General features: G+C 52.7%; 1 protein-coding gene across 8 annotated transcripts in view; it reads right to left on the bottom strand.

Annotated features, from left to right (window-relative positions):
* The window catches only part of ST3GAL3 (ST3 beta-galactoside alpha-2,3-sialyltransferase 3), a 278,014-nt gene that overhangs the window by 39,711 nt on the left and 213,611 nt on the right, over nt 1–24,692 (bottom strand). For all 8 annotated transcript variants that reach the window (XM_090046552.1, XM_090046548.1, XM_090046553.1 and 5 more), the window contains 3 exons: nt 23,951–24,014; nt 15,984–16,079; nt 9,739–9,925 (listed from right to left, as the gene is read on the bottom strand). In XM_090046552.1, the coding sequence (XP_089902678.1) occupies nt 9,739–9,925; nt 15,984–16,079; nt 23,951–24,014 (347 nt within the window). The remainder of the gene's footprint in view (nt 1–9,738; nt 9,926–15,983; nt 16,080–23,950; nt 24,015–24,692) is intronic.

Below are 24,692 nucleotides of genomic sequence, written 5' to 3'. Positions count from 1 at the left end.
ACCATAGACAATGAGGGTTGGAAGGGACCTCAGGAGGTCACATCTTGTCCAACTCCCCGCACGGCTTTGTGTCGAGGCAGCATGCCGGTGTTGAGCCCAGAACCTGGGTTAGACAACAAGACGGTGGTGTGCTGTGAGAGGGACCAAAGTGCCAGCAATGCCAGGGCCCTGTGGTGATGGAAAGGACAAGGCGAGATATGCCCAGGCCTCGTGCTGCAGAAGAAAGTCAGGAAAATCCATGACTATGTCATGTGGCGGTATCTCCAAATGCAGTTTGGTCCTGGCATGTCTACAAGCTGGGCACGCAAGAGAGGACTCTGTGCACCACCCAGGAGCCTGGCTTGCCCAGCCAGAGCCCCGGCTCCAGCCAAGGCCACTCACTGACACTTTAGAGTAAGAAAAAAATCCATACTGGATTTTATCCTGCCCAGCTGTGCATCTAGGTTAAAATTCCTTCTGACCCTCGTAGGCACCTGGCAGAAGCCTGGAATTTGATTATTTGGGTCATACTACTGAGCTGCACGTAATACAGAACCTGCTGCACCAATGCAGAAACCTGCCACCTGTGACACAGGAAGAGAACGAACAAGGGGCATGCACAGGCACAGCTTCCAAAGCCAGAAAGGACAGCCCCAAATGTACAGCCTGACCCCCGTGCACACAGGCTGTGGGACTTCTCTCAGCAGCTGACTTAAACCACATTGTTCAGAGATACCTGATCTCACCTTGAAGAGTTCGAGTGAGGCTGAGTCCAGCCCCTCCCCGATACCCTCCCAACGCCTACAGCACCCTCACTCAGGAACGTGCATCTTCCTTCCAGGCTCCATTTGTCTAAGGGCAGCTTCCTCCCTTCAGAGCTCGTTGCATTTTTGCAACAAGGCTGAAAAGGCCAGAGGCTGTTGTGCAGCATGCAGGCAAGAGCCTGGCCACCAAGTCCTGCCCGCAGCCCGGACCAGGCACCTGCGCTAGAAAAGCACGTGAGCTTGATGTAAACACTTCACGTGACAGTGAATCCATGCATCCTGGGGCATCTCTTCAAGCAGCTCGTTGCCCTCACTGCTAAAAAGGTGCTGCCTTCACTTCATTCTGATTGCATCCAGCTGCAGCTCTGGCTTACTGCAAAACGCAGAGCCCTCCCAGCAGCCTCCTGGTGCAGGTCCTTACTGGACTTCATCCACCTTTCTCCAGATAAGCAGCCTGTACTTCAACCTCTCTTTTCCAGGCAGGCTTTCCAGCCTGCCAATCATTCTTGTCACTCTTTTCTGAGCTCTTTCCAAGTTGTCAGCATCCTTTCTGAAACTCGGATACCTAAACCCAGTCATCTCCACAACAGCCACGTTAACTCTATATCCACCGCCCACACCTTCCTCCTCCTTTCTGTTATATTCCCCCTACTAGAGAAGACTGTAAGAAACAATGCAGCCTTATCCTCTGGCAGGAAGGGCCAAAGGGAATCCAAGTGGCCTCTTCCTGGTCCAGTTTCAGTGGCTTGATTTTTCACTGGAATTGGTGGGAGGTGCCTGGTTAACTCCTGCGCAGAGCTCCAAAATGTCTCAGGCTGTGTTTGTTCCAGTTCCCTGCCCACCTGGACTCACCACCTACAATGAGACCTGGAACAGTGCCCATGAGGGTCTTCACATCTCCAATGCCTGAGCAATGCTGAAGCAAAGAGAAACAGCATAAGCACCTCCCATCGCTCTCACCACACAGCTGCGCTGGCTCTATTGGCACCTCTTACCTTCCCTGGCTGCTCCAAAGGAGGACAGGCCCGTGAACACAATCTGTAGCCTGTCAGATTAATGGGTGAAGATCCCTCTCTTTGGACTTAGGAGCGAGAAACAAGAGAAGCTCTGAGAGGGATGCGTGCAGGGATGCTGTCAGGGTGGCGAGCGTCACGGAGGACTCCAGGCAGAGGAGGGGTGAGGTGTGGCTGCAGTCGTCTCACCTTCCAGAGACTGTTGCCAAAAGGCTTTACTCTAGAAAACAGCAGCTGAGGTACCTGGAGCTGTGGGCAGAAGGCATAAAGGAAGGAGTGGGAATGGCAGCATCTACGATTGTTGAAAGGAAGAGCTGTTCGCAGCCAGCGAGAAGGACGGGGAATTCCAGAGCAGCGAGGGCAAGTGAACCTTGTAAACCTTTCTCACCCTACCAGTGAGAGAGCTCAGCATCTGATCCAGGTGGAGGCAGGTGAGAGGAAGCAATGTGGGGACAGCAGCTGGAAAGGATGGACAAACACCAATACGGAAGTTGAATCTGAAGAACCTGGTTGCTATTATGACTGTTAACCCCCAAGTTCCTGCAGGTGTAGGGATCACCCGTGGTTCAGGACTCCATGGTCCTCAGGTCCTTTCGTGTCTGATCATCACAATTATTCAGCTTTTCTTTATCTGCCTTTACAGCCTCAGGTACACCACTGCCAGAGGCTGAGCAAGGCCGCAGCGGTTAGGCTGGCAGTCTTCTCTCTCCGGCAGGCTGCTGTAAGGATCCACGGAGGAAGGAGCACAGTCCACCTCATGTCAGCATCTTGGGGGTTCCCAGGAGTGTGGGAACCAGTGTAGTTATGAATACAGCTGCACCGAGGTATATTCACACTGCGCTGCTGGCTGCAGGTATGAGCTGAAGGCAAGCTCCCTTGTGCTTTCCATGCAAAACCCTCCTTCCCTTGGGGACCTGGCCACAGTGACTCACAGAGGCACACGCTGGAAGCTGGGTCCCTTGTCTGTCTAGGCTCCTCTCTGGGCCCCATCACTATCTGATTGCTCCCAACATCCCGAATGCCCGCATGTGACAAGGCAGGCCTTTCTCCTGCGTCAGCAGGAGCTGGCTGCTTTTCCTGGGCCCGAGATGGCACAGACTCTCCGAGGAGATCTCCTGGTGCGGCAGCATTTGTTCCCCACTTGCTGGCACAAATGCAGGTAAACGCCTGGTGATGTGAGAGGGGCAGGCAGGGGAAGGAGCAAATGGGCCTTTCCAGACTGGCTTCTCATGCATATCAGCTCCTGGAGGGGGTCAGAGCTAAGCCCTGGGGCTTTCCCTCCCTGTTCTTCACACTGTGGGCACTGACTCACTCTCTAGGTCTGCAAAAAGGCTATTTCCTCTTCAGTGCAGGGCAAGAAATGTCTTTTAACCCGAAAGCACGAGCGGTTCCTTCGGGCCAGATGGGGGGCTCACGAGAAAGGGAAGTCAGGAAGCTGTAGGTAGGGGCCCACGTGGACAGTCCTTGTGACCAAGCGTGAGGCGAGTGACTCCCCTGCCAAAGAGGGGCAAGTCACCTTGTAGGCCAGCACACCGGACCGAGCGCCAAGCAGCGTGCTGCAACTCCCGCCCCGGCTTCCTGCTACCTAACTTCCTTGTATAGACAAGCCCCAGGTGGTTCCCCCGGAGACAACACAAATGTCCCAACAGACCTGGCTGCTCTTCTGGGATCAGAAAGCCTCAGTGTAGGAAGAGGCAGGAAAGCAGGTAGCAAGGCAGGGCCACGAAACAAAGGCAGGCGAGAGCCTCTATAAGCAGGGCTTGGTCGACAGCCAAGGTTTTCGCTTTGGCTGGGCCAAGTCCTGCACTCGGCAGTCAGGCAGGGCTGTGACCAGGCACTGAGACCAGAGCATGGCTCTGAAGTGTAAATCCCACCCGTACGGGAGAGAAGAGACCACGTCCCTCTCTGCCGCCAGTGCCCAAAGTCTTCGGTACCCAGATATGGCGGGAGGGAGCTTTTCAGTTCCAAGGAGAGCGGCACGCGTGAACCGTCACGGGACTGTTACCAAATGTGGAGAGTTGCAGCGCTGGATGGCAAGTCGAAGCCCTGCCCGCCCTGGGGAAGCGGCTGCACCCAGCTCCCCTCTGACATCACCGCTGCGGAGAGCGGCGTGTCAGACCGGCGTGCCCGAGCTGAAGGCAAACATCCAAACGTGGCCTCACTTGCAGGCAGGTGATTGCTCACCTCCCAACTTTCACTACCAGAGCTCCCCACTGCCTCGGGCGCTTGGCTCCACAAACTGCTCCTTTTGGCACAGGCTCGAATCACAAGGGGAAGTGGCAGCAGGGTTATTACTGTGAGAGAAGGGAGCCAAGAAGCTGCCTATTTCCAGCAAACCCTTTGCCCCACTTTGGCTGCTTCACCTACATGTGCTCATATGCAAAGGACCATCGAGAATTGCTTCTGATGCCACTTCCTGGAGACTAACCCGCTCCCAGGCTCACAAATGGATTGGTCCATTTATTCCAGGAAGTGTTTTCTCTCTGCAAACAATCATTCTCCTGTTTGCAGAGCTATTTCTTTACCGGTCCAACGGGTGTGCAGCTTTCCCACTTCCTTTTCCACTATTTTGCCTGGGACTGATGGCAGGCTGAGCCACTGACCACTACCTGGGTCCCTTCCCACCCTCCTGCAATTCTGGCACGTGCTTCCCCAATGGCTCCCATGGACTCCAGGACTGATTAAAAGTGATATGCCAGAGGACGCCGTACCCAACTCTCTTAGGACTCTGGGCTGCGAATGATCAGGGCCTGCTGATTTTAAAATGTTTATCCCTCATAGATGCTGTTCATCATCCTCCCGGGTCACCAAAGAGGTGGGAAGCACGGCACTGTCCCCTGCCTCACCTGGGGCAGGTGCAGGTGCTCTCGGGTTTTACTGGCAACACACCTTGTAATTGTGTGACAGGGCTGATTGGGGAATTTTGGGCATAAGGTAGACAAGCACCTGTATGGATGGTTTGGATATGGCTGATCCTGCCTCGAGCTGGGGGTTGTACTGGATGTGACCTCTTGAGCTCCCTTCCAGCCCCACTTCCCTGGGATTCTCTCACTCTCACGCGGCTCGCAGCACATCCTCTTCCTCTTTTCCAAATGCAGGATGACAGCAGTTGTTGAATGCTTCTGCCTTGTCCCCATCACTGTTATGAGTTTTACCACCTCCATCTAGGAGCTGGCCTATCCCATCCCTAAGCTCTTTTGTCTCTAATAGACTTGGAAAAGAGCTCCTCTTGCAGTCCTTGGTCCTGCCAGCCACAGACTCTTCCCAGATGTTGTTTTCCTCATCAGTTTTCTACATGTTGGAGCTTCTCACTGATGTCGATCGTGTAGCTCCCTTCTGTCCCGTTTGCCCTTTATTTCCAATTCCAGCCTTCACTGGACCACGATGGGCTTGTAGCCAAAGCTGTCCTCTTGTTTGATGATGGGATCCTGATATTTTGGGCCTCTAGTGAAACTTTTGTTAAAGAGCTCCTAAGTTTCATGAACGTGTTTCTGGCTAAACTCCTCAGCCTTGCTCTGTTTAAACACCCGCTTCTCTCTGCCCTCGATATTCTGGATGGATGACCCATGGCAGATTAAAACTTGAATCTCTTTTCTTGTGAACTGAACTTCCAGATATTCCTAGTTCAGTCCCGATTAGGCTCCAGCGAGGCTTTCCACATTTCTGTTTAGTATCTACTGTAACGGGTCCTGTGTCCACCCATGACCTCACCTAAGTCGCTTAGACTTTCGGCAGATCTCCAGCAAACTGTTGTACCACACACCTCAGGTGCTCCCCTTCCTGCACCACCCTGATTTTTCTCCTTATTATAGTTGGAAACCTTCCCCTTCCAAGCGGCACATGTTGCTTGCCCCTCCCACTAGATCACGAGTGCTGCCAAAGAGCAAACAAAATTAAGCGAATCCCTCTCAGCCGCAGGGAGAGCCCATTGACCCTAGCAATGAACCTCTGATCAGCTTCCACCTGCTCCTTTTCCAGACCAACGCCATTTGACTTTGCAAGGCCGGTGAGATCACTCGGCAAGAGGCCCATGGCCAGGCTCATGGCAGGTGCAGGGCAGCTTAGTCCCACCGCCTGCCGCAGAGCCAGTGATGTCTCAAGAACAAACTGAATTTGGGTCACGTCCAGGCAGTTTCCAACTCCTACACACGCTCCCCATCAGGGTGCGAATATCTCGGCCCACTTTACTTAAGGACACATGCACTTCTACAGCACCTCTGTTTTGTGGTGGGACGTTTCATCTGAGCCAGGGCTCAATGCCCACAGCTCTGCTTCCAAGCACAGCATCTTGCTCACGACACCCTGGCTTGCTGCCGGGGTGACGGGACCTCAGGTAAAGGTGTTAAGCAACGGTGACAGACAATGTTCCCGTTCCTGCAAGCTTCTCCCAAACAAAAGAAACGAACAGAGGGAAGAACGGCTGGTGTCCCAGGTGACAGCCCAGGGGAAAGGCCACATCTCTTGAAATGCACTCAAATAGATCCCACGTTCCAGAGGAAGTCAGGGAAAAATCAGGATTGAGAAAGGTCGCTACTGAACTTGATGAGACACTTCTCTGCATCCCAGGTCTCTCCCCCTCCCTGAATACATCCTCCATCCCCCCACACACTCAGTGGCTCAGCTGGTGCCAGCAGCAAGAGATCAGCTCCTTGAACGAAGCCACGGCTCTCCCCTGGGCAGGGCGGTTGGGTGGAGCACCCGGCAGAGGGGCAGGATGCTGGTGCTAGTCCGGAGAGGAGTGTACAAACGAGACTGCTGATGGGCAGCATTGCTCAGACAGGCCAGGCACAGGCCTCCTGGAACGGATCCAGGTGCCACTCTTCTGTGCTGCAGGTTAGGACTCTCCGCTCCTTCCACGCTGCCGGCTCTGTCATTCAAGAAAGGTCATCCCCACCACAGCAGACCTCCTCCTCCACCCAGTGCCAGCTCTTGGACCGTTCCCCTCTGCAGGCTGCCAGGACCAGCCCTGAAGCATTCTGCAGAAAAAACGCTGAACCCGACACCCTCAACCCCATGCCAAGCTTGTCCTGCCAGGCTGGTCACCGTGCTGCGCTGTGGCAGGGCAGCAAGGGCCATTTCACCTCTTCCCAAGTGTGTTATTCTCCCTTTTGGATTCTTACTATATGCTGGGAGCTCCTACTAACGTGCTCTGGCTGAAGAGTAATATTAGGCTCTGCTGTGTAACCCCAGACTCTTGTCCGGTGGCAGGGACAAGAGTGTGATACAAGCAACACAAAGGGAACGTGAGAGGATTAGTTCTGACTGTACCTTTCCAGTTTTCAGAGTCCATTCAACCCCACTCTCAGGCATATCGTCACCATCATTCACACAGTACCCTTGAACTAAATAAAGCTGAGAGCATGAGCTAAGTCAAAGCTGGACCATGGACTCTGCAGAAAAGGACTTGAGGGGGACAAGGGACACGGAGCTGAACAGGAGCCAGCCGTGTGCCCTTGGTGCCAAGAAAGCAAATGGCATCCTGAGCTGCATGGGCAGGAGCGGTGCCAGCACATGGAGGGCAGTGATTCTTCCCCTCTGTTCAGCACTCTGAAGGCCACATCTGGAGTCCTGTGTCCAGCTGTGGCCCCCCCTATAGAAAGGATCTGGACACATTGGAGAGAGTCCAGTGGAGGGCAATAGAAATGGTTTGGGGGCTGGGGGACAGGACTGGTGAGGAGAGGCTGAGGGAACTGGGCTAATTTAGTCCAGAGAAGAGAAGACAGAGGGGGATCAAATAGCAGCCTTCACCTCCCTGCAGGGGAGCTGCAAAGAGGACAGAGCTGGACTGCTCTCAGTGGGGGCAGATGACAGGACAAGGAGCAATGGGCTCATGCTGCAGCAAGGGAAGTTGAGGTTGGATCTTAGGAAAATCTCTTTCACTAGGAGGGTGGTAAAGCACTGGAACAGGTTACCTAGAGAGGTGGTGGACTCTCCATCCTTGGAGGTTTTTAAGTCCTAGCTCAACAAAACCTTGGCTGGGATGATGTAGTTGGGGCTGGTCCTGCTTGAAGCCAGGGGTTGGACTATATGCGACTTCTTGAACGGCCCTCCCAACCCACACTGTTTACAATTCTAGGACTGTGAGCCCATCTACAGGGCAGCTGCATGTTACTCTGTTCCCAGACTGTTTTCTCATTGCACATGCTGAATTGCTAGCATCCCCTCATACGCTCCAGACACACAAGGCAGCAAACCAGCAGAGAGGTCTCCACATCTGCTGTAGATCAGAAAGCAAGCTAATATTTCTCAAGCTATCAGAGAGCTATTGTGCAGGCTTCTCTGTGTGAGGGGTACGAAGGGAGCAGAAGAGATTCCCCTGCACAGCCATGAACTCAGCCCTTTCCCCACCACAAGGGAAGACTCTGTGCCCTGATGCCAAACAAGCAGCTGAAGTATTTGCAGGTTTCCAGGAAGATAAACACATTCTTGAGTCATCATTAGAGTGTCTAAAAATGGCAGACAATTCTTTCCTCCCACGATGGTGACACGTGGTAACGCTATGTGCAACTGCATTATGGCAGAGAAAGATGAATTAGCCCCTGCAGTGGGAGCCATGGGGTGCCTATGGGCCAGCAATCATGGATGGACACTTTCCATCTGGTCCAAGCTAAAGATGAACCCCAGGCAGTAGGATACCCATATGCAGGCTTGGCTTGGCTAGAAGGACTAGCTGCCAAAGCAGAGGAAAATCATGAGCAAAATTCACTGGGGAAAAAAAATGTAGCCAGGGAAATGGTGGCTTCACCAGGGCTTGATGTGTCAACTCAAGCCCAGGTGCCTTCCCTAAAGATACGTGTTCATGCTTGGGCTCAGTTTAGGGCCACTGGGTGGGATGTAATGGCCTGTGATATACTGCAGTTTGGATCAGATGAACTACGGTCCCCCTGGCCTTAAGCTGTAGGAATGTATGAAACACGCTACTTGGCACCCAGCATATGGGACTGCTCTGCAATTAGCTTCTCTCTCTGTTTATAGCACAAGATTTGTAAGTTTTTAACACTCATTTTGGGTATGAGCCCAGAATGCACCAGGATGGAAAAAACCATTATCCATTCAGCCGCACTGGAAAGGCCCTTTCATTGGCACTTGGGTCCAGGGTACAAAAAGAAGAGTTCAGTTAAATGCAGGTGCACTGGCAGAGATGGGCATAACCCTGCGCAGCTGCAGATGTGGCATCGTCACACCAGTGTAGTGTGGAGCAGGGGAGTGGACATGGGCCCAGGGCGCCAGAAGTGGGGAGCAGGGGCAGCTCACTCCCCTATTCTCTGCTCAGCTTGCATGTCCTGGCTGCACACTGCAGCCATGCAGGCAATGTTCGTCATGGGGTGCAAGGTGGTCTGGAAACCATAGTTCTCTGGAGCAGTGTTTCTCAACCCAAAAATGGGTTGCAAGAATATGTGAAAGGGTTGCGAATAAACTTTAAAAATGGATTCTCCTTTAAAAGAGAAAAATGTGGGAAACCGTGGATCTTCCCTTGTAGGTTGGCACAGCTCCAGCCTGCAAGGGGCTGCTTGGGCCCCCCATATCCCACACATGGGGGGTGGGGCTGGGGGCAGTGGGTCAGGACTGCCCATTGATGTTTACAAATGGGTCCTGGTACAAAGAAGTTTGAGAACCGCAGCCCTAGAGCAGCAGTGGAGTTGGCTCCTGGTAGGGGGGAACTGCCCCCCTTTTTTTGCTACTGAAACCAGCAATTTTTTGTCCTCCTGAAGTGGGTTTCAGCACAAAAAATGGGGGTGAATGTTCCCCTTCAGCAGCAGTGATATCCACTGTTGCTCTAGAGAACAACTCCCTGAACACCGTGCACCCCGTGACCCACGCTGCCTGAGCTGCAGCTTGCTGCTGCTTCTGCAGGCAGCCTCGTGGGAGAGGGGGGAGAGGGGACGGCTCCAGGCACACTTCTCACATTTCACCCTGCGGCTCAGCCGCAACACCGACCCCCTACCACTGCCCCGCTCCCCTCACTCCAGTGATGTTCTTACCACTTTCTCCTTATAAACGATGTATTTCAGCCACTTGAAATCTTGCCACTTGAAACCAGCCAGAACAAAGAGGGAATCCTTCTCGTACTGCTCCATTTTCTGGATGGCTCCTTCAGGGTAGGTAATTCTCAGAGTGGTTTTGCCACCCACATCTTTTTCGAAGCCCTTCACCGGGGCAGAGTTCAGCCTGCAAGGAAAACAGAGAAGATGCTGCCATAGTTTCTCATTTCTTTCCCTATAGGGCAAGGGACACAGCAGCCCCAGCCACAAACAGGATTGTCTGTGAGGTGCATTACAGAAGTTCAGACCAAGGAGCAGCAATTTCAATTGCTAGATTTCAAAAACAAAAAGCAAATCTACTCTATCTGCACTCCCACCTTGGGACTCTGGAAACCTACTGTGAAAATCTGTGCTCTCCCAATTCAAAATTAAAATGTGTCATGAACCAAACTGCAGCATTTTGTGGGCCTTTGCCACTGGGGTCTCACAGCTGGATGTGACAGAAATGATAGAGGAAAAGCAAAATACTGAAGCTAAAGGCCCTGAGTCTACCAACAGGTATAGGACTTTATTTAGGGTTACCATACATATGGGTTTCCTGGACATGTCCTCCTTCTGGTTCCTCCAATCTCTGTTTGGGCAGTTGTTAAAAATATGAACAAAAGTCCAGGATTTTCCTCTGCTCAGCATCAAAGTCTTTCTGGCACTTCCCAGCTTGCCCTAGCAAGGAGCTGCTTGGGGCTGGGGGGAGCTGGGAGAGGGTGAATGGAGGGAGGGGGCGCTGTGTGCATGTGCCTGTGTGTATGTACACTCCCGTGGCTGGCATGCAGCCAGGCAGGGTGGTAGGAGCAGTCCCAGTAGCTGGGTGCAAGTAAATCCATGGGAAGCAGGGGTTGGAAGGCCCGGGCTTGGGGACTGTCCAGAGAGCTGGGTGGGGCATGTGAGTCTGTGTGCATGTGGCAGGGGTGTATGGTGAGGATGGGTGTGTGTGGGAGTAGGGAGAGGGTGGGTGCCTGCCAGCACTAGGGCTGCAGCGGGGCAAGGAGGAAGGGGGCTTTTCAGGGGCAGTAGGGAGCTGCATGCACCAGGGCTGGTGCCTGTGCTTGTGGGGTGGGTGGGAGACACTGCAGGGTTGTGGGGAGCAGGGCCTGTGGGCTGGGAGTGGGAGGCACCGGTGGGGCTGGGGATACTATGGCTTGGGAGTGAGGGGCACTGGGGGCGGGGGACTGTGGGGCAGGAGTGCAGGGCACTGGCAGCACCAAGGGGCTGCAGATCAGGAGTGAGGGGCACCAGTAGGGACAGGGGGGCTGTGGGTAGGGAGTGAGGGACACCAGCATGGCCCAGGGGGCAGGGTACTGTGGGTGGGGAATGAGGGGCACCAGCAAGGCCAGGGGTCTGCAGGTCAGGAATGAGGGGTGGCAGCAGCACTGGGGGTGGGTGGGCTCTGGCCTGAGAGCGAGGCTCAATGGCATGAGCAGGGCACCAGCATATCGTGCCCCCCACCAATCTGACAGGTATCCTGTTTTTCAAAACTGGAAACCTTATCCCTAAGAAGAGCTCCACTGAGCAGGGCCCTGGACGAGGCGACCTCCTAATCTATGATTCTAACTTGGGGGAACTAGTCACATACTTCAAACATTTCCAGGATCGTCACCGACCCTCCTCAGAGTGACAAAATCTTTGTCACTTCAAAAAGCACAACCGCTGTGGCGTCAGCAGAGAGGAGGTCTTCACATCCTGAGTGCACGGGAAGGTCTTTATTCCTAGAGAGCAACATTTTCAAGACTAGGAGCCCAGAGCTGTGTTACTTCGGGGCATGAGTCCCACTGACTTTAAGCTCTGATGGAGGACAAGAGTCGGGTTGAATTCTTGCACCTATGTTGCCTTGCCTGGTTCGAGGCACTGGAAAACCCTATTTGTTATAAATACAGCGTGGCCCATTTGCTTCTCAAGTTCGTGTTGTTTTCACAGTGCAGATGTTCGTGATGCTTGGGGCTGGTCTTTTGTGGCACAAATGAGCATTTTAAGTGTGAAGCATCATAGCAGAAAAAATCTCTGTCAAATCCAAAACTCTTCCTAGGTGAACAGGAACAAACAACCCGCGTTGCCAGTTTAACAGCCTAAACTGTGAAGAATGTTAAGAACTAGCAACATGCCAATAAAAATCATGACCTAAGTGATTTTTTTTTGAACCAGTAATTGGGTTTATTATTTTTACCCCTCCCTGATTTATACGTTATCTTTGAAGCATCCAAGCCCAGGAACTGAGAGTGGGCTGACTATCGGCCTGTTTCTGAGGCTACCTGTATGGTCACATATATGACACCTGGCGTGCGATTTCTCTACTGAACATACTGCAAACTTCAAACATTTTCTGTGTCTGTCTCTGAGCTACCCTGACCTTTCTCACCAGCAGCTTCACACTAAGTAAGTGGCCAGACACTGCTCTCACTACAAACACAGGCCATTGTGCCTCCTTTCATCTGCCTGCTTGGGCATCGGAGGAAGGCAGGTGCCTGGAGTATTTTCACATTTCAGTGTGTAATTATCTGACCAGAGTCTTGTTCTCTGCTGCTGGATTTGCTCTTCTGCTGCAGGGTCTGCTAATCCCCCTGCTAATCCCCCCACTCAGGAACAATGCATTTTATCTAGAGAGACAGGAGCAAAAATAAACCATTTCCCCGGCAATATGAGCTCCTCAGCCCAGAGCGCGGGGCCAGAGTGCGAGCTGCTGATGGAGCCCAGCAATAGAGTCATGTTAATGAACCAGCAACCCAGCTCAGAGGTGTGCGCCCCAGGTATCTCATGGCAACTGAGCAGGAAAACTTCTGGCAGCCAGAGCCCAGGTTTGCGAAGCAGCTTTCCTCGGGGCTTGACTCTGCCTCCGTCAGGACACGCTGTCACTGAGGTGTCTTCCTTAGGGCAACATCACATCTCCATCCCACCAGCCTCGCCAGCAGTGGTTTGCTTTCTGCCACGTGTTGCCTCTTGTCCTCCTCATCTGTTTAAAATATCAGCACTGCGGGGCCCCGACCCCTGACCAGTCTCTGAGCGCTATCAAAGAGTCAGTATTACCTGAGAGGAGCACTCCTGATCCTGCTCGTGGCTTTAAGCAGGCATATTTTTTTATTTTTTTATTTTTTTTACTGAAGAACACATGGGAATTGACTGAAACACAACAGCTCTCACCAGCAGAAGCCCTGAGGCTTGGGACGTGGAGAGTCTTAGCTCTGACCTGCTGCTGCTCACAGTTTAATAGAGCACCCAGGTATCATGGGCTCCAATTCTACCTCCAGGGAAAAGGTCAATATTTGCCAAGACTGTATTTGCTGCCCAAGCTAATGGCCTTTTCACGTGTACACGTGGGCTGTTTTCTCCACTCACTGCACTGGGGGGAGTTTCCACATTTCTCTCTCTCAAAAATGGTCCTGAGCCCCCAGATCCAGCCCCTGCGCAGCTCTGTAAGGCAGTGCCACAGCTCAGGACACAACGAGGTAGATGCATGCAGAAAGAAAAGCTTGCCTCACCCCAGTTTCCAAGAGACTTAAGTAACCAGGTGGGCGAGTCTGGGAAGGTGCCTGCTCTCAGCCCCTCTCTCACATCCAGGCACCTGGCTTTGTTTAACCTTTTCAGTCCCTCTCCCACCCCCAGCCCATACAGGGGCTCAGATGCCCCCTCACCATCCCAGTCTGCAAACTGGCTGCAGATTTGGGGAGGTGAGGAGAAGGCTCCAGCTTTTCATTTTGAAAGGAGTGGGGACATTTTGATTTGGGCCTCAGTGGGTGGCCTAGTGCGAAGAGCTTTGCAGGCACAGTTGGAGTCTCAGGAGGAGCACTAATTAAATGAGTTTGGTGCATCCCAGCTCAGGCTAAAGGACTAGAAGTCACAAGAGCTCACCGAAGCAGTCACCATGCCCTGCTAGCCATGGGAACGAGAGCGCACCGGGGCAGGGAGCTGTCAAACCACTCAGCAGACCCTTCCTCACATCCAGGACCAAGCACGTAGGTATGAACAGTTCCTAGGATCATAGTTATACCTTCTAGACTAACTGCATTAGAGATGCTGAGATGCAGCTCACTTCATTACACCTTCACTTCATCATGATATCTGCTGAAGTGAGCGGTTGCTCACAAAAGCCTATGCATCTCTGATTCAGTTCGTCTAGAAGGTGTAACTCTACCCTGCCTTCTGCCTGACTTCAGATGGACACGGCTAATTCCCTCGTAGTACTAATGAAAAAACCCTCACACTCTTCAGGCGCAGACCTCCTCCGAACTTCCAGCTGAATTCCTTCACGCCCCCCCTCAGACCCACGTGCTCTTGTGCCACCTGGCCTGCTTGCCAACATGGCTCCTCTCCTTCCCTGATGCTTACCCGGGCATAGTGGCAGAGAGCAGACCCCTTCCCTCTCAGCCTTTGTTTTGCCTACCTAAAAAAGCCCAGCTCTTTATCCTCTCTTCTCTAAGGTCAACTCTCTGTTTCCCTGATCATCTCTGAAATCACAGGCTCAGAGCCACAGGGCTGGCAGGGAGCTGTGGAGGTCACATCCAGTCCAAGTCCACCCTTAGGCAGGATCAGCCCTGACCAAACATCCCAGAAAAATCCACTGTCTGACCTCTCAGCAAAACCACACAGTCCCTCTCTGCCCTTGTGCCAGGCAGAATTTGTTGCTGTGGAATGGGACGAGCAGTACTACATGCAGCTCCCCAGGTGAGGTCCCACCTGGGCCTGGCATTACTGCTTCCACATTGCTGCTGGAAATGGCTCACCCCATTTGCTACTGGAAATGGCTTGCACCTGCCTTTCTGGTGACTGCATCAGATTTGGCTCATGGTCATCCCAAGATCAACTAATACACCCCAGCCTTCCTCCTCTTCTCTCATGTCCACTGATGAGCTCCCACTGATCCAGGTGCCTGGATGTGAGAGAGGGGCTGAGAGCAGGCACCTTCCCAGACTCGCCCACCTGGTTACTTAAGTCTCTTGGAATTACAAGAGAAATGTTAATTAATCTCTAATTAACCCCATTTCCTAGCTCGCTGTTAACCTTATAGTTCTCATACTAATCCCCATCCTCTCCAGCCAGCTAATAAATTTCCACGTGGCTCTGTGTCAAGGGCTTTATTGAAGTCCAGCTAGACAAGATCTGCTGTGTTTCCCTTGTCTGGAAAATCAATCATCTTATCAAGAACAGATAGCAGTGTGGCCTGGTATGATCAGCCTTTGATAAACCCATGATGCATTTTGGCTCATTTTTGTTCACTTCTCTGTCTTCAAGTACTCCTTCCTTCCAAACTTGCTCTGAGGCCTGGCATTCAGCTGAGGTCAGGTTAGCACCCTGTGGCTGCTCACACGGGTCTATTCCCCTGCTTTTCTCAACCCCTTTGTGAGTACAGGCACTCTCTCTGCTACTCTCCAGTTGCACTGTTCTCCCCAACGCAACCCAACCCAACCCAACCCAACCCAACCCAACCCAACCCAACCCAAATAGATTGATTAATAATCCTTGTTCCCGCACCTGTTATTTCATGTGGTTTTCCCCCCTAGAATTTAGGGATAGAGGCTGCCTCAGCACCACAACCTGTGAGCATTTTGCTTTTTGAGTTCAGCTCCCATGATGGCGGTGATAGTTTCCATTTCTGGGCCCTCCTTGCCATTTGCCATCACCCTCAGACGTGTTATCACTGGTCTTATGGAAAACAGGCAACTATTCATTTGGTTTTGGGGGCCACACCTAGATTACCCTTGATTTCTACCCCTTACTGCAGGGCAGCCCCACTTCTTTCTCAGACCTTCTCACTGTGGTCAGCACGCTCTTTTGCTCCTGACCACCTCTGAAGCACCAGGCAAGGCCCAGGGAGTGCTGTGCCCGTGTTTATCTATAGTGTCTGCCAGAGCTGCGTGGAAGCACCTCCGACAAAAGCAAATAGTAGGTATCAGGCAGAAGAGAAGGATGTTGGCAGAACAGGGAAGTGGGTCACTGAAGGGAAGGCAGCTGGAAAAGACCTGGAGGCTTCAATATGGGCATGAACTGCCTTGCCCTTTGAGGTGACTGCAAGCAGACACAACGCAGGCACCTTTATAGGCCAGGTTAATTCTCCCCCGACCACATGCTGCCCCCTGACTGCCCGTGCAGTTCATCGCTGGTTAAGGTGTGAGCTGTGGGGAGCTGAGACCCTCGTGTATGTAGAGCATCAGCTTCTACTGAAAAGGGAGGATGGGAACAGAGGGGCCCTGAGGACTCACCTGACGACAATATCGTATTCATCGATTTTCAACCCCAGCGACTTGTTTGCAAGCACTCCACCGTTTCCCACAATGATACAGCGCCGGCAGCTAAGACTGTGGAGGGAACAGGGAACAGCTGGGGGTTAAGTTGTTCACTTACACAGAGCCACTTACAGCCCAGCTTCTGTGCAGCTTGCGGCTATCCACGCGTGCCGGGAAACCTCTGGGAACACCAGGAGTTTTAAGGAAAGGAAGCTGAGCTGTGGGGGAGAGGGGAGGACAGGGTCATGCTCCATCCTTAGCTCAGTTTATCATGGCCACCTGGCACACAGGGCAAAGTGCCCAATACTGCATACCACCTGCAGCATGACTAGGAGAGGCAAGCTCCTCTTGCTGCTTCCTGGATCTGGCTGGCTTCAGTTAAACCCGTAAGTTACCTAAGCCGTTACCCAACCTTCATTTCATAATCTAGTAAAAGATACTGAGGAAAGTCCCTTCTCTCCACTAAACGAAGTGTGACTGATCCAGTCGGTATGCCAGAGATTAGCACCTGCAACACAGATGGCATCTGATCACACAAAGGACAGGAAGACTGAATGGCAGGTCGGCCTCCTGCAACGTGATGACGAGTCCCAAACCCAGTAGACACACCACCGGGCTGAGACCCAGAGACCTGGGTGCAATACCTGGCACTGCCACTGCTTGGCTTAGTGACCTCGATCACTAGTGGGGCAAGAGAGTTCCCCCACCCCCAACCCTCGGCTCACTTTCCCCATGTGTGCAAATGGGGACGCTGACCCCAACCCCTTGTCTAACAGACTAAGCAGCAGTACATAAGAGCTTGATGTTGCTACCGTGTTATCCTGCAGACACGACCATGCTCAGACGAAGTCACCCTGATGCACGTGGAAGGAGACACCGTACGGTATGTGAAACAGGCACTCAGAGACTGAAATTTTAAGAGACCAGTGTTGACTTTCCCAAACAGGCCTGATCCTGCTTTTAACAGGGAGCTAGATTAGATGCGATCCCCTGAGGTCCCTTCCAGCCCAACTCTTCTATGATTCAATGGCCCTGGGCATTTCAGGAGACGTAAAAGGCCAGTTGCAGCTAGTCCTGAGTGATACAAGAAGCCTTCCTGCTTCGGGCTCTTACCCAGCCACAGCAGGGCTCCGCAGGACTTTGCTCTGGACACCCCCAAAAGGGTTGAACCCAGTGGAGCGGCGAGTATGAGGCACGGACAGCGCCCATCCAGGCTGGCGCGTGCCTGCTCCACCGTGCTCCGCCTAGATGCCCTGAGGAATACTGGAGGAACCGGAGAAAACACTCCTCTGAGTGCTCTCGTCAGGGCCTCACCTACCTGGGCCCCAAAACAAGAAGAGCTTCAGGAACTACAGGCCTGATTCTTTTTCCCCTGTCACAAGAGAGCAGTCCAAAGAGAAGAAAGGCCCAGTGTCACAAGCACAGAGTGGGGGGAAGAGGCATGACATCAGCAGACTTTCTCTTTTTGCTAGCAAGCAAGAAATTAATCCTTGGGCGACATCAAGATGCTGCTTCACTGCAACCATTTCTCATAAAATTGCAGAGGTGGCTCACTCCTGCCAGGCTCTGGTGTCAGTCACTAAGACTGGGCCTGAAGTGAACTTTAGAGGTGGAACAAAATGACTGAGGACTGATCTACTGCTACGCCTGCCAGCTGACGCCACAGGCACGCAGTAACACAGTGCCCAAGGAGCGCTCGGCAGCTTCCAAGCACAGCTACAAATACATTAGGGGAACACAGCACCCGCGATGACACAGCTGGGTCTGCTGATGAGCAGGAGAACTTCGGCTGCTCTGCTCTGGATGGCGGGACAGGGCAAGCCTGCGTGTCACTAAGGCCAAAAGGGGGCTGGTGATTATAGCAGCCAAGTCAGGACACGCTTAGGGCATGCAAACGGACCATGGACATTGGGCCAGACAGGAGAGGATGGGAGAGTTAGGGAGAACAGTGCAGCAGGATTTGATAGTGCAGCCAATACATGTGGCAAGGAGAGGAAGGAGTCCATTAATCCCAAATTTACGAGCTAGAACCCAGAGAGGAAAAAAGTTTTGTCAAAAAGAAGAAGGTGCACATGTGGTGGAGGTGGGGAAAGGAAGGTGTCAGGACTTCAGCTGCAGCCACATTAACGTGAAGATGGTGACAAGCCCTGCAGAGAGGTAGGACTATAATGAAGATATCCGGTCCTGAGAGGCGACGTGTACTTTTCATGGACTCCGTAGAGCCATGGGCTGTTCTGACTGTCCAGTGTGACCTCTCAAACAGCCCATGGCATCTTCTCCTGGGCCTCCAATTTCTGCATCAGGCTCCATTTAGGGCATAAGATGGGAGTAAGCATTCGGCTTCCACCACGACAGTCTCATTTTCAGCACCAGTCCCAGGTTTGTCATGGGTTAGGTCAAATGCTGTCGGTTTGGTCCCATCCTCAGCAGGATGCCCATCCTCTGCACTCCTCGCTCCCTGAACACCCACCCCAGTCTCTGGCACATGCAGCTGAACCCAGGGCTCAGAGACACTGAGCATGCCAGAGAGCAGGGCGCCCATTTGAGGGCAGGGCACTAGGGTCACTCCAGGATGAGTGGACACAGCAGGTAAAAGCCGGGGTGGCAGTTCACCACACATCAGCTGCTCTGAGGTAACTGCCCACGTGCACACTCTTACCCTGTGCAAATGAGAGCTGAATCCCACGAGCTTGGCCCTTAGCAAACAAGAGTTCACCCATCCATTTAACTGCTCACCAAGTCATTCATCTGATTGTACCCTTTGCAGGATGACATCCAGCCTCAAAGGCTTCATAGCAATGACTAAACCCTCTCACTGCTAGAAACATGCACTCATTTACAGACTGCATCTGTTTGGCTCATTACAGCTTCTTCTGCTGAATTAAAGCCACCAGGAATTGCTTCCACATCGAGGGCAGGAACAGACAGGACAGGTGAAGCTCTTCAGTGTGCAGCTGCATGCCAGGGTGCTTCCAGACTGCTGTGACCACATGCGGCCGGGGGGTCTGACAGGGAGCTGTGCCCCCATCGCGGGGGGAAGAGGGGCCAGTGCAGCTGACTGTCCCTGAGCGATCTTCTGTCTGCTCGGGCTCTGTCCCCCAGGACGCCTCCACCCCAAGCAGTTTCTTGTGCTTCCCCTCCTCCATTTGTGGGGAAGTGTGGGGGAAGGGACATAGCGTTGTGGGATACTGGAGGACTCGAGGGGTCCCCTGTTGTGCTCTGTACAGAGTACATACATAACAGGGAGAGCTCCATTCTGAAGTCTTTTAAATAGCAGTGCAGGGATCAGCAATATTTTTGGGCCAAGTGCCAAAAAGTCCTGCAACCTCCACTTGGAAGATGTCGGTGTGCCAGGAGGGTGAGGGGGCAGCCGTGAGGGGCCCAATCCTTGTGGCAGCGCAGCCCCAGCTCCTTCTCCACCATGCCCCCTGTGGCGTGCGTACAGCCACTGCTGGAGACGAGCTGGGCTGGGACTACAGACACTGGTGCAGCCACTTGTTGCGAGCAACCTGGGCTCTGGGCAGGACCCTACTGCCCACCACAGAGCCCAGACTCTGGGCAGACCTCTGCCCTCCACCACTGGGACCGGGCTGCTCACAGCAGGGCTTGCGGCCTCCTTGCCACCCACTGCAAGCAGCCCAGGCTCCATGGCCAGCAGCAGGGGCCTGCTCAGAGCTGGGGCTGGCTGTGGTGTGCTGAGCAACATGGCTTCACGTGCCACACTCTGGCACTCGTGGCAGAGGTTGCCAACCCCTGTAGTAGTGGTTTCCTTCAGGATTACTCTTGCATTGCTTCAAAGGGTGTCTGAAGAACTTCAGATGTTACCTCTGTCCCTCGGTGTCACAGATCGTGCTGGAATGGTCACCTACCACTACCGCTAAGCCCTTCCTATTGTTATCACATTCCCCCACCTCGCCATTTCTCAGTCCTTGCATCTGGCTATTAAAACAACAGCTGCTTGCACGGCCTGCCTCTACCAGCTGATCTGGATCAGTTCCAATCACTGACTTATCTTTATCAATATTTACCATCCTACCAGTTTTTGTGCATCTGCAAATATCAGTACCAATGATTTTACGTTTCCCAAATCACTAATAGAGATTGCATTGGGCTGGAAAGAGACCCCCCACCCCCCACATGGATCCAGTAGCAGCACCACCGCAGAATGACGACTCCCCACTTGCAAGGACTTTTTTAGATCTCTGAGTTAAGCATTTTCTAATCCAGTGATTCCCAGTGCTTCTTTGTACAGCACTACATTACAAACCAAAAAAACCCAAAGCAGAACAGCACGTGGCACTAAGTCAAACACCCTACAGCAGTCTCACTATATGCACACAGCTACTGGTATCAAGAAAACCTGCAACAGCACAAAACAAAATCTCAAGTGTACTTGACAAGATGCATTTTCCACAAAATCCACAGTAATTAACATTAGCTACACTGCCAACCATACTGATTGCATCCTAGATCGACCTTTCCATGATTTTGCCTGGGATCGATGTCATGCTCATCAGCCTAATTACACTGCTCATCTCATTTACCCTTTAAATAATGGCAGAGCATCAGCTTTTTCCCCCCAGATCTCTGGAACTTCCCCAAAACTCCAAGGACTGTTAAAAACCAGTATTAGCGGTTAAGCGTTCCACTTCTTTTGACACTCGTGAGTGCCAATTGACTTACAAATATTGTACAGCTGCATTTAACAACCTCCTCAGTTACTGAAAGAATAGAAAAATAATTACTTTTCACTGTAAATGGGAAAACACCATATTCAGGGGACAAACTGACACTGGAGGAAGCCACTACAGGTGTTGATCCCCTCTGGAGAGGGAGCAGAGGAACCAGATGAGCTGCAAGGCCTGGGTTGGGGATTAGTGGACAAGCGGTGGGATGGATTCTGAACTGGAAGGAGAGGGTGAGCTGAGGTCAGCTACCAGATCTGTTGGGACGGCCGACTGCTGCCTCGTGCCTTCCCGAGCGTCCATCTCAGAACCAGCAAACAGAGCTGTGGTGCAGGGCAGTCCTGCTGCACACCTTGAGCTCTGACTCCTTCAAACTGGGAAATGGGTGTGGGGAATGGCTTGGTGGGAGGGGCCCATAATAAGCAGCCACAAGGAACAGCTAAGACAGCATGCCATCGCTTGGGCCATGTTCCACATTGTATTTGAACTGCAGCGTCCACCCCTCTGTGCTGCAGCTGGTCTCTGCCGTGCTTGGTGCAGCTGTACTGACCACGGAGGGATCAGCTGGAGCCGAGGACGGGTGTGTGAGGATGCTGAAGGATTGAGCGTGCTTTGCTCCAGCACCGGGTCGTGCGGGCGGTCAGGAGGGGCAGGCATGCCTGCCATCTCAGCTTCCATGGCGACTGTTAGCCATGCGGGTGCCCAGGCCTCACTGAGGGTCAGTGACAGCAGCACCCAAGAAGGAATCCCCAGGGCACAGCGGCAGGGCTGGCGACAGCGCGGCTGGGTGCGGGCTGTGCGGAAAGGCAGCTCCTTCCTGTCTGCTGGGCCTGACCCAGATCCAGAGGTCCCCTTAGCAAACAGGGCGTTAGCCCGTGCCGCAGTGTGCATCAGTTCTGCGGCTCGGTGAGGGCCGAGTGCTGGCGAGGGTGCCAGGGCAAAGCCCAGAGCAGCCAGGAAAGCCTGCTGCACGGGGATGGTCTTATCTTTACCTGTCATTTCGCAGGTCCCAGAGGCTGAGGCAACCCCGCTCTCCCCACTCCGCAATTTCGGGCAAACCTAGTCTGGGATTAATGATTTGGAGGAATTGATTTTACCCCCCTCCCACTGTCTTCTTTTAGCATTCCCAGGCACATGGCCCACTCCTCTCTTCCCTGCTCCTTGCAGATCCTCAGAGGAGGATGTCAAACAGAGAGCACTGGCTGCATCTATGCCCTGGCCAAAGCAGCACCATCATGCTCCCCACAAATGGATGAGTTGCTGGGCACAAATGCAGGGCTGCCATGGAGCCAGAGCCTGGATGTGGGAGCAACGGGGCAGGACTGACACCATGCACCCCCTCACAATGCTGACCCCCTCTTTTCTTTCCCACAGTCCCCTGCATTACTCTGATATCTTTCCTGCAGGGAGCAGCAGCACCCAAGTAGAAGAGCAAGCCTGGAGCCCTGTCCCTACCACCAGCAGTAGCACGGAGAAGGATCATAGATTTCACAGATTTCAGACATTCGGGCTGGAAGGCACCTTGGAAGATCATCGAGTCCAGCCCCCTCCCAAAGGGCAGGAAGTCAGCTGGGGTCATAGGATCCCAGCAAGATAAGCATCCAATTTACTCTTGAAGGTGGTCAATGTAGGTGCTTGAACCACCTCTGCTGGCAGACTGTTCCAGACCTTGGGGGCTCGGACAGGAAAGAAATTCTTCCTTACGTCCAGCCTGAAACGGTCTTGCAGTAGTTTATAACCCTTCGAGCTCGTCATCCCTTGGGGCGCTCTGGTGAACAGATGTTCCCCCAGATCCTGGTGGTCACCCCTGATAAACTTACAGGTGGCCACTAGATCACCCCGAGCCTGCGCTTTTCCAGGCTAAAGAGCCCCATGGCTCTCAGCCTGTCGTCGTAAGGTCTGGTTTCCTGACCTCTGATCATGTGCGTGGCTCTTCTCTGCACCCTCTCAAGCTTCTCCACATCCTTTTTGAATTGTGGAGCCCAAAACTGGACGCAGTACTCCAGCTATGGCCTCACCAAGGCCGAGTACAAGGGGAGAATGACGTCCTGGGATTTTTTCGAGAAGCATCTATGGATGCAAGCCGGCGTTTTGGTCGCTTTACTAGCCGCAGCATCGCATTGCAGGCTCATGATCATCTTGTGGTCAATGATGACCCCCGAGTCTCTTTCTTCCGTAGTGCTATCCAATGTAGCACTGCCGAGTCTACAAGGATGCTGCAGGTTTTTTCTCCCAAGGTGGAGAACCTTGCATTTTTCAGTGTTAAACAATTAATAGATCAATAGATTTCGCAGCGCTTAAGGGGAGAAGAGACCATTAGATCATCAAGTCCAACCTGTCATCTATCATAGACCATTATATCTTTCCCGGCTACCCCTGTATCATCATCAGCTAAAGCATCTTCCAGAAACCCATCCAGGCTTGACATGGAAGCATCACAAGGACCCACCAGTTCTCCTAGGAGGTCCAGCAGCTCACCAGTACTGCTTCCCCCCTCTCCAAAGGCACTTATACACCATAATCAAATCACCCGCTCCCATTTCTGCCTGTTCAGTTATGAGACTGAGCTCCAGGTACTTTTCTTCAGGCCTCAAAAGCCTATTTAGGCTCTCTCCCACGCCCTCTCCAGCTTTTCACGAGGGAAGCATTAGGCTCCGTCTCCTGATGGAAGGTGTAAGGGTAACCTGCAAGCCCCATCTCCCAGTCCAGTGGAGCAGCTGTGAGCAGAAATCTGTAGGGACTTCCGGGAATTTTCTACAGGGAGCTCTATGCTAGGACAGGGAAGTCGAAAGGAGATCATTCTGAATGCACACCCTGCAGCATGCCAGCCCAAACCCCCATCCCCCTGTTGAGGGTCCCAGTCACATCCCAGCTGGAAGTGAGAGGCATTAGTGAGATCTGGACAAGCTTGCCCCTCCTCTCTGTCTGAATACCCTGGTCTGAGTCTGCTGGTGGAGGGACGGGAGGAGGGGACAACGGGTTACAGTGCTTGCTGAATCTCAGTCAGTCACTTGTTTGACAAGCTGGCAGCGGCAGGCAGTGTGACACATTTTGCAGCCATAGATCAGGATAAGTCTAAATGTAAATGTTGGCTCCTGAGGTTGTGACCTAACCAACTGCCAGCGTTAGCAGGCTCGCTGGGACAACAACCCCATCTCCTGTTCCCAGCCCACTGAGGCAGGCCCCTGAGGGCTCATTCTGGAAATGTGAGGAGTCGTGGCTATTAGCTCCCTCTGTTCCCGAAAGATCTCATCTTACCTGTCAAGGGCTGGAGTTAGACGGTAATCTTTGGTTGCTGCCAGGATGGCTTTGATCAGATTATCTGGGGAGAAAGGAGAGGAGGTGTTAGGAAGGTCATCCTGCTTCAGACGAGCTCTCCCCTCTAACGAGGATGGTGTGTAAATCTAATACAGCGCAACTCACACAGAGGGGTGAGAGAATGTGCACTTTTGGAGCAAAGACAGCCCACTTCCAATGATCAGGAGTTATGAGGCCATGTAACTGCTGGTACCCCAGACCCTCCATGTGATTTAATTTATGAATATTTCTATGAATATCAACTCAAATCCTGGCAGATTCTGTCCCAAAGCCAGAAATGACATGCCAGTTACAGGCTAACTGTTCCTGCTGGCCCCAGCAGGGCGTGGGAGTGGAAGTAACCCTTGTGCAGTCTACCTCATCTTGAGCCTTGCTACAGGGGCTGGAAGATTTGACTTATGCCAATGCAGACTTGCCTCTGAATTCAGTCCACAAATGGTGGAAGAAGGTTTATTACAGACAGACAGAGCTGGGAACGTTAAAGCAGATTAGCTGGTTTGACAGAAACGTGTCTAACGAGCACCCTTGGATAAGTGGTGCCTCTGCTGGTCCTGGAATAAAGATATTTTGGGCCTGGTGTATGTACACATCCCCTTTCTAACCAGGGTTTAGTGAGCAGCTGAATGCAGTACCACTTTTCTGCCACTGATTCAATGATTCAATCTTGGGATAACTTTACAGA

This window comes from Crocodylus siamensis, chromosome 5, assembly GCF_052110815.1.
Source record: "Crocodylus siamensis isolate JL-2025a chromosome 5, ASM5211081v1, whole genome shotgun sequence".
NCBI classification, from domain to species: domain Eukaryota; kingdom Metazoa; phylum Chordata; order Crocodylia; family Crocodylidae; genus Crocodylus; species Crocodylus siamensis.
This window is presented reverse-complemented; position numbering and strand designations above follow the sequence as displayed.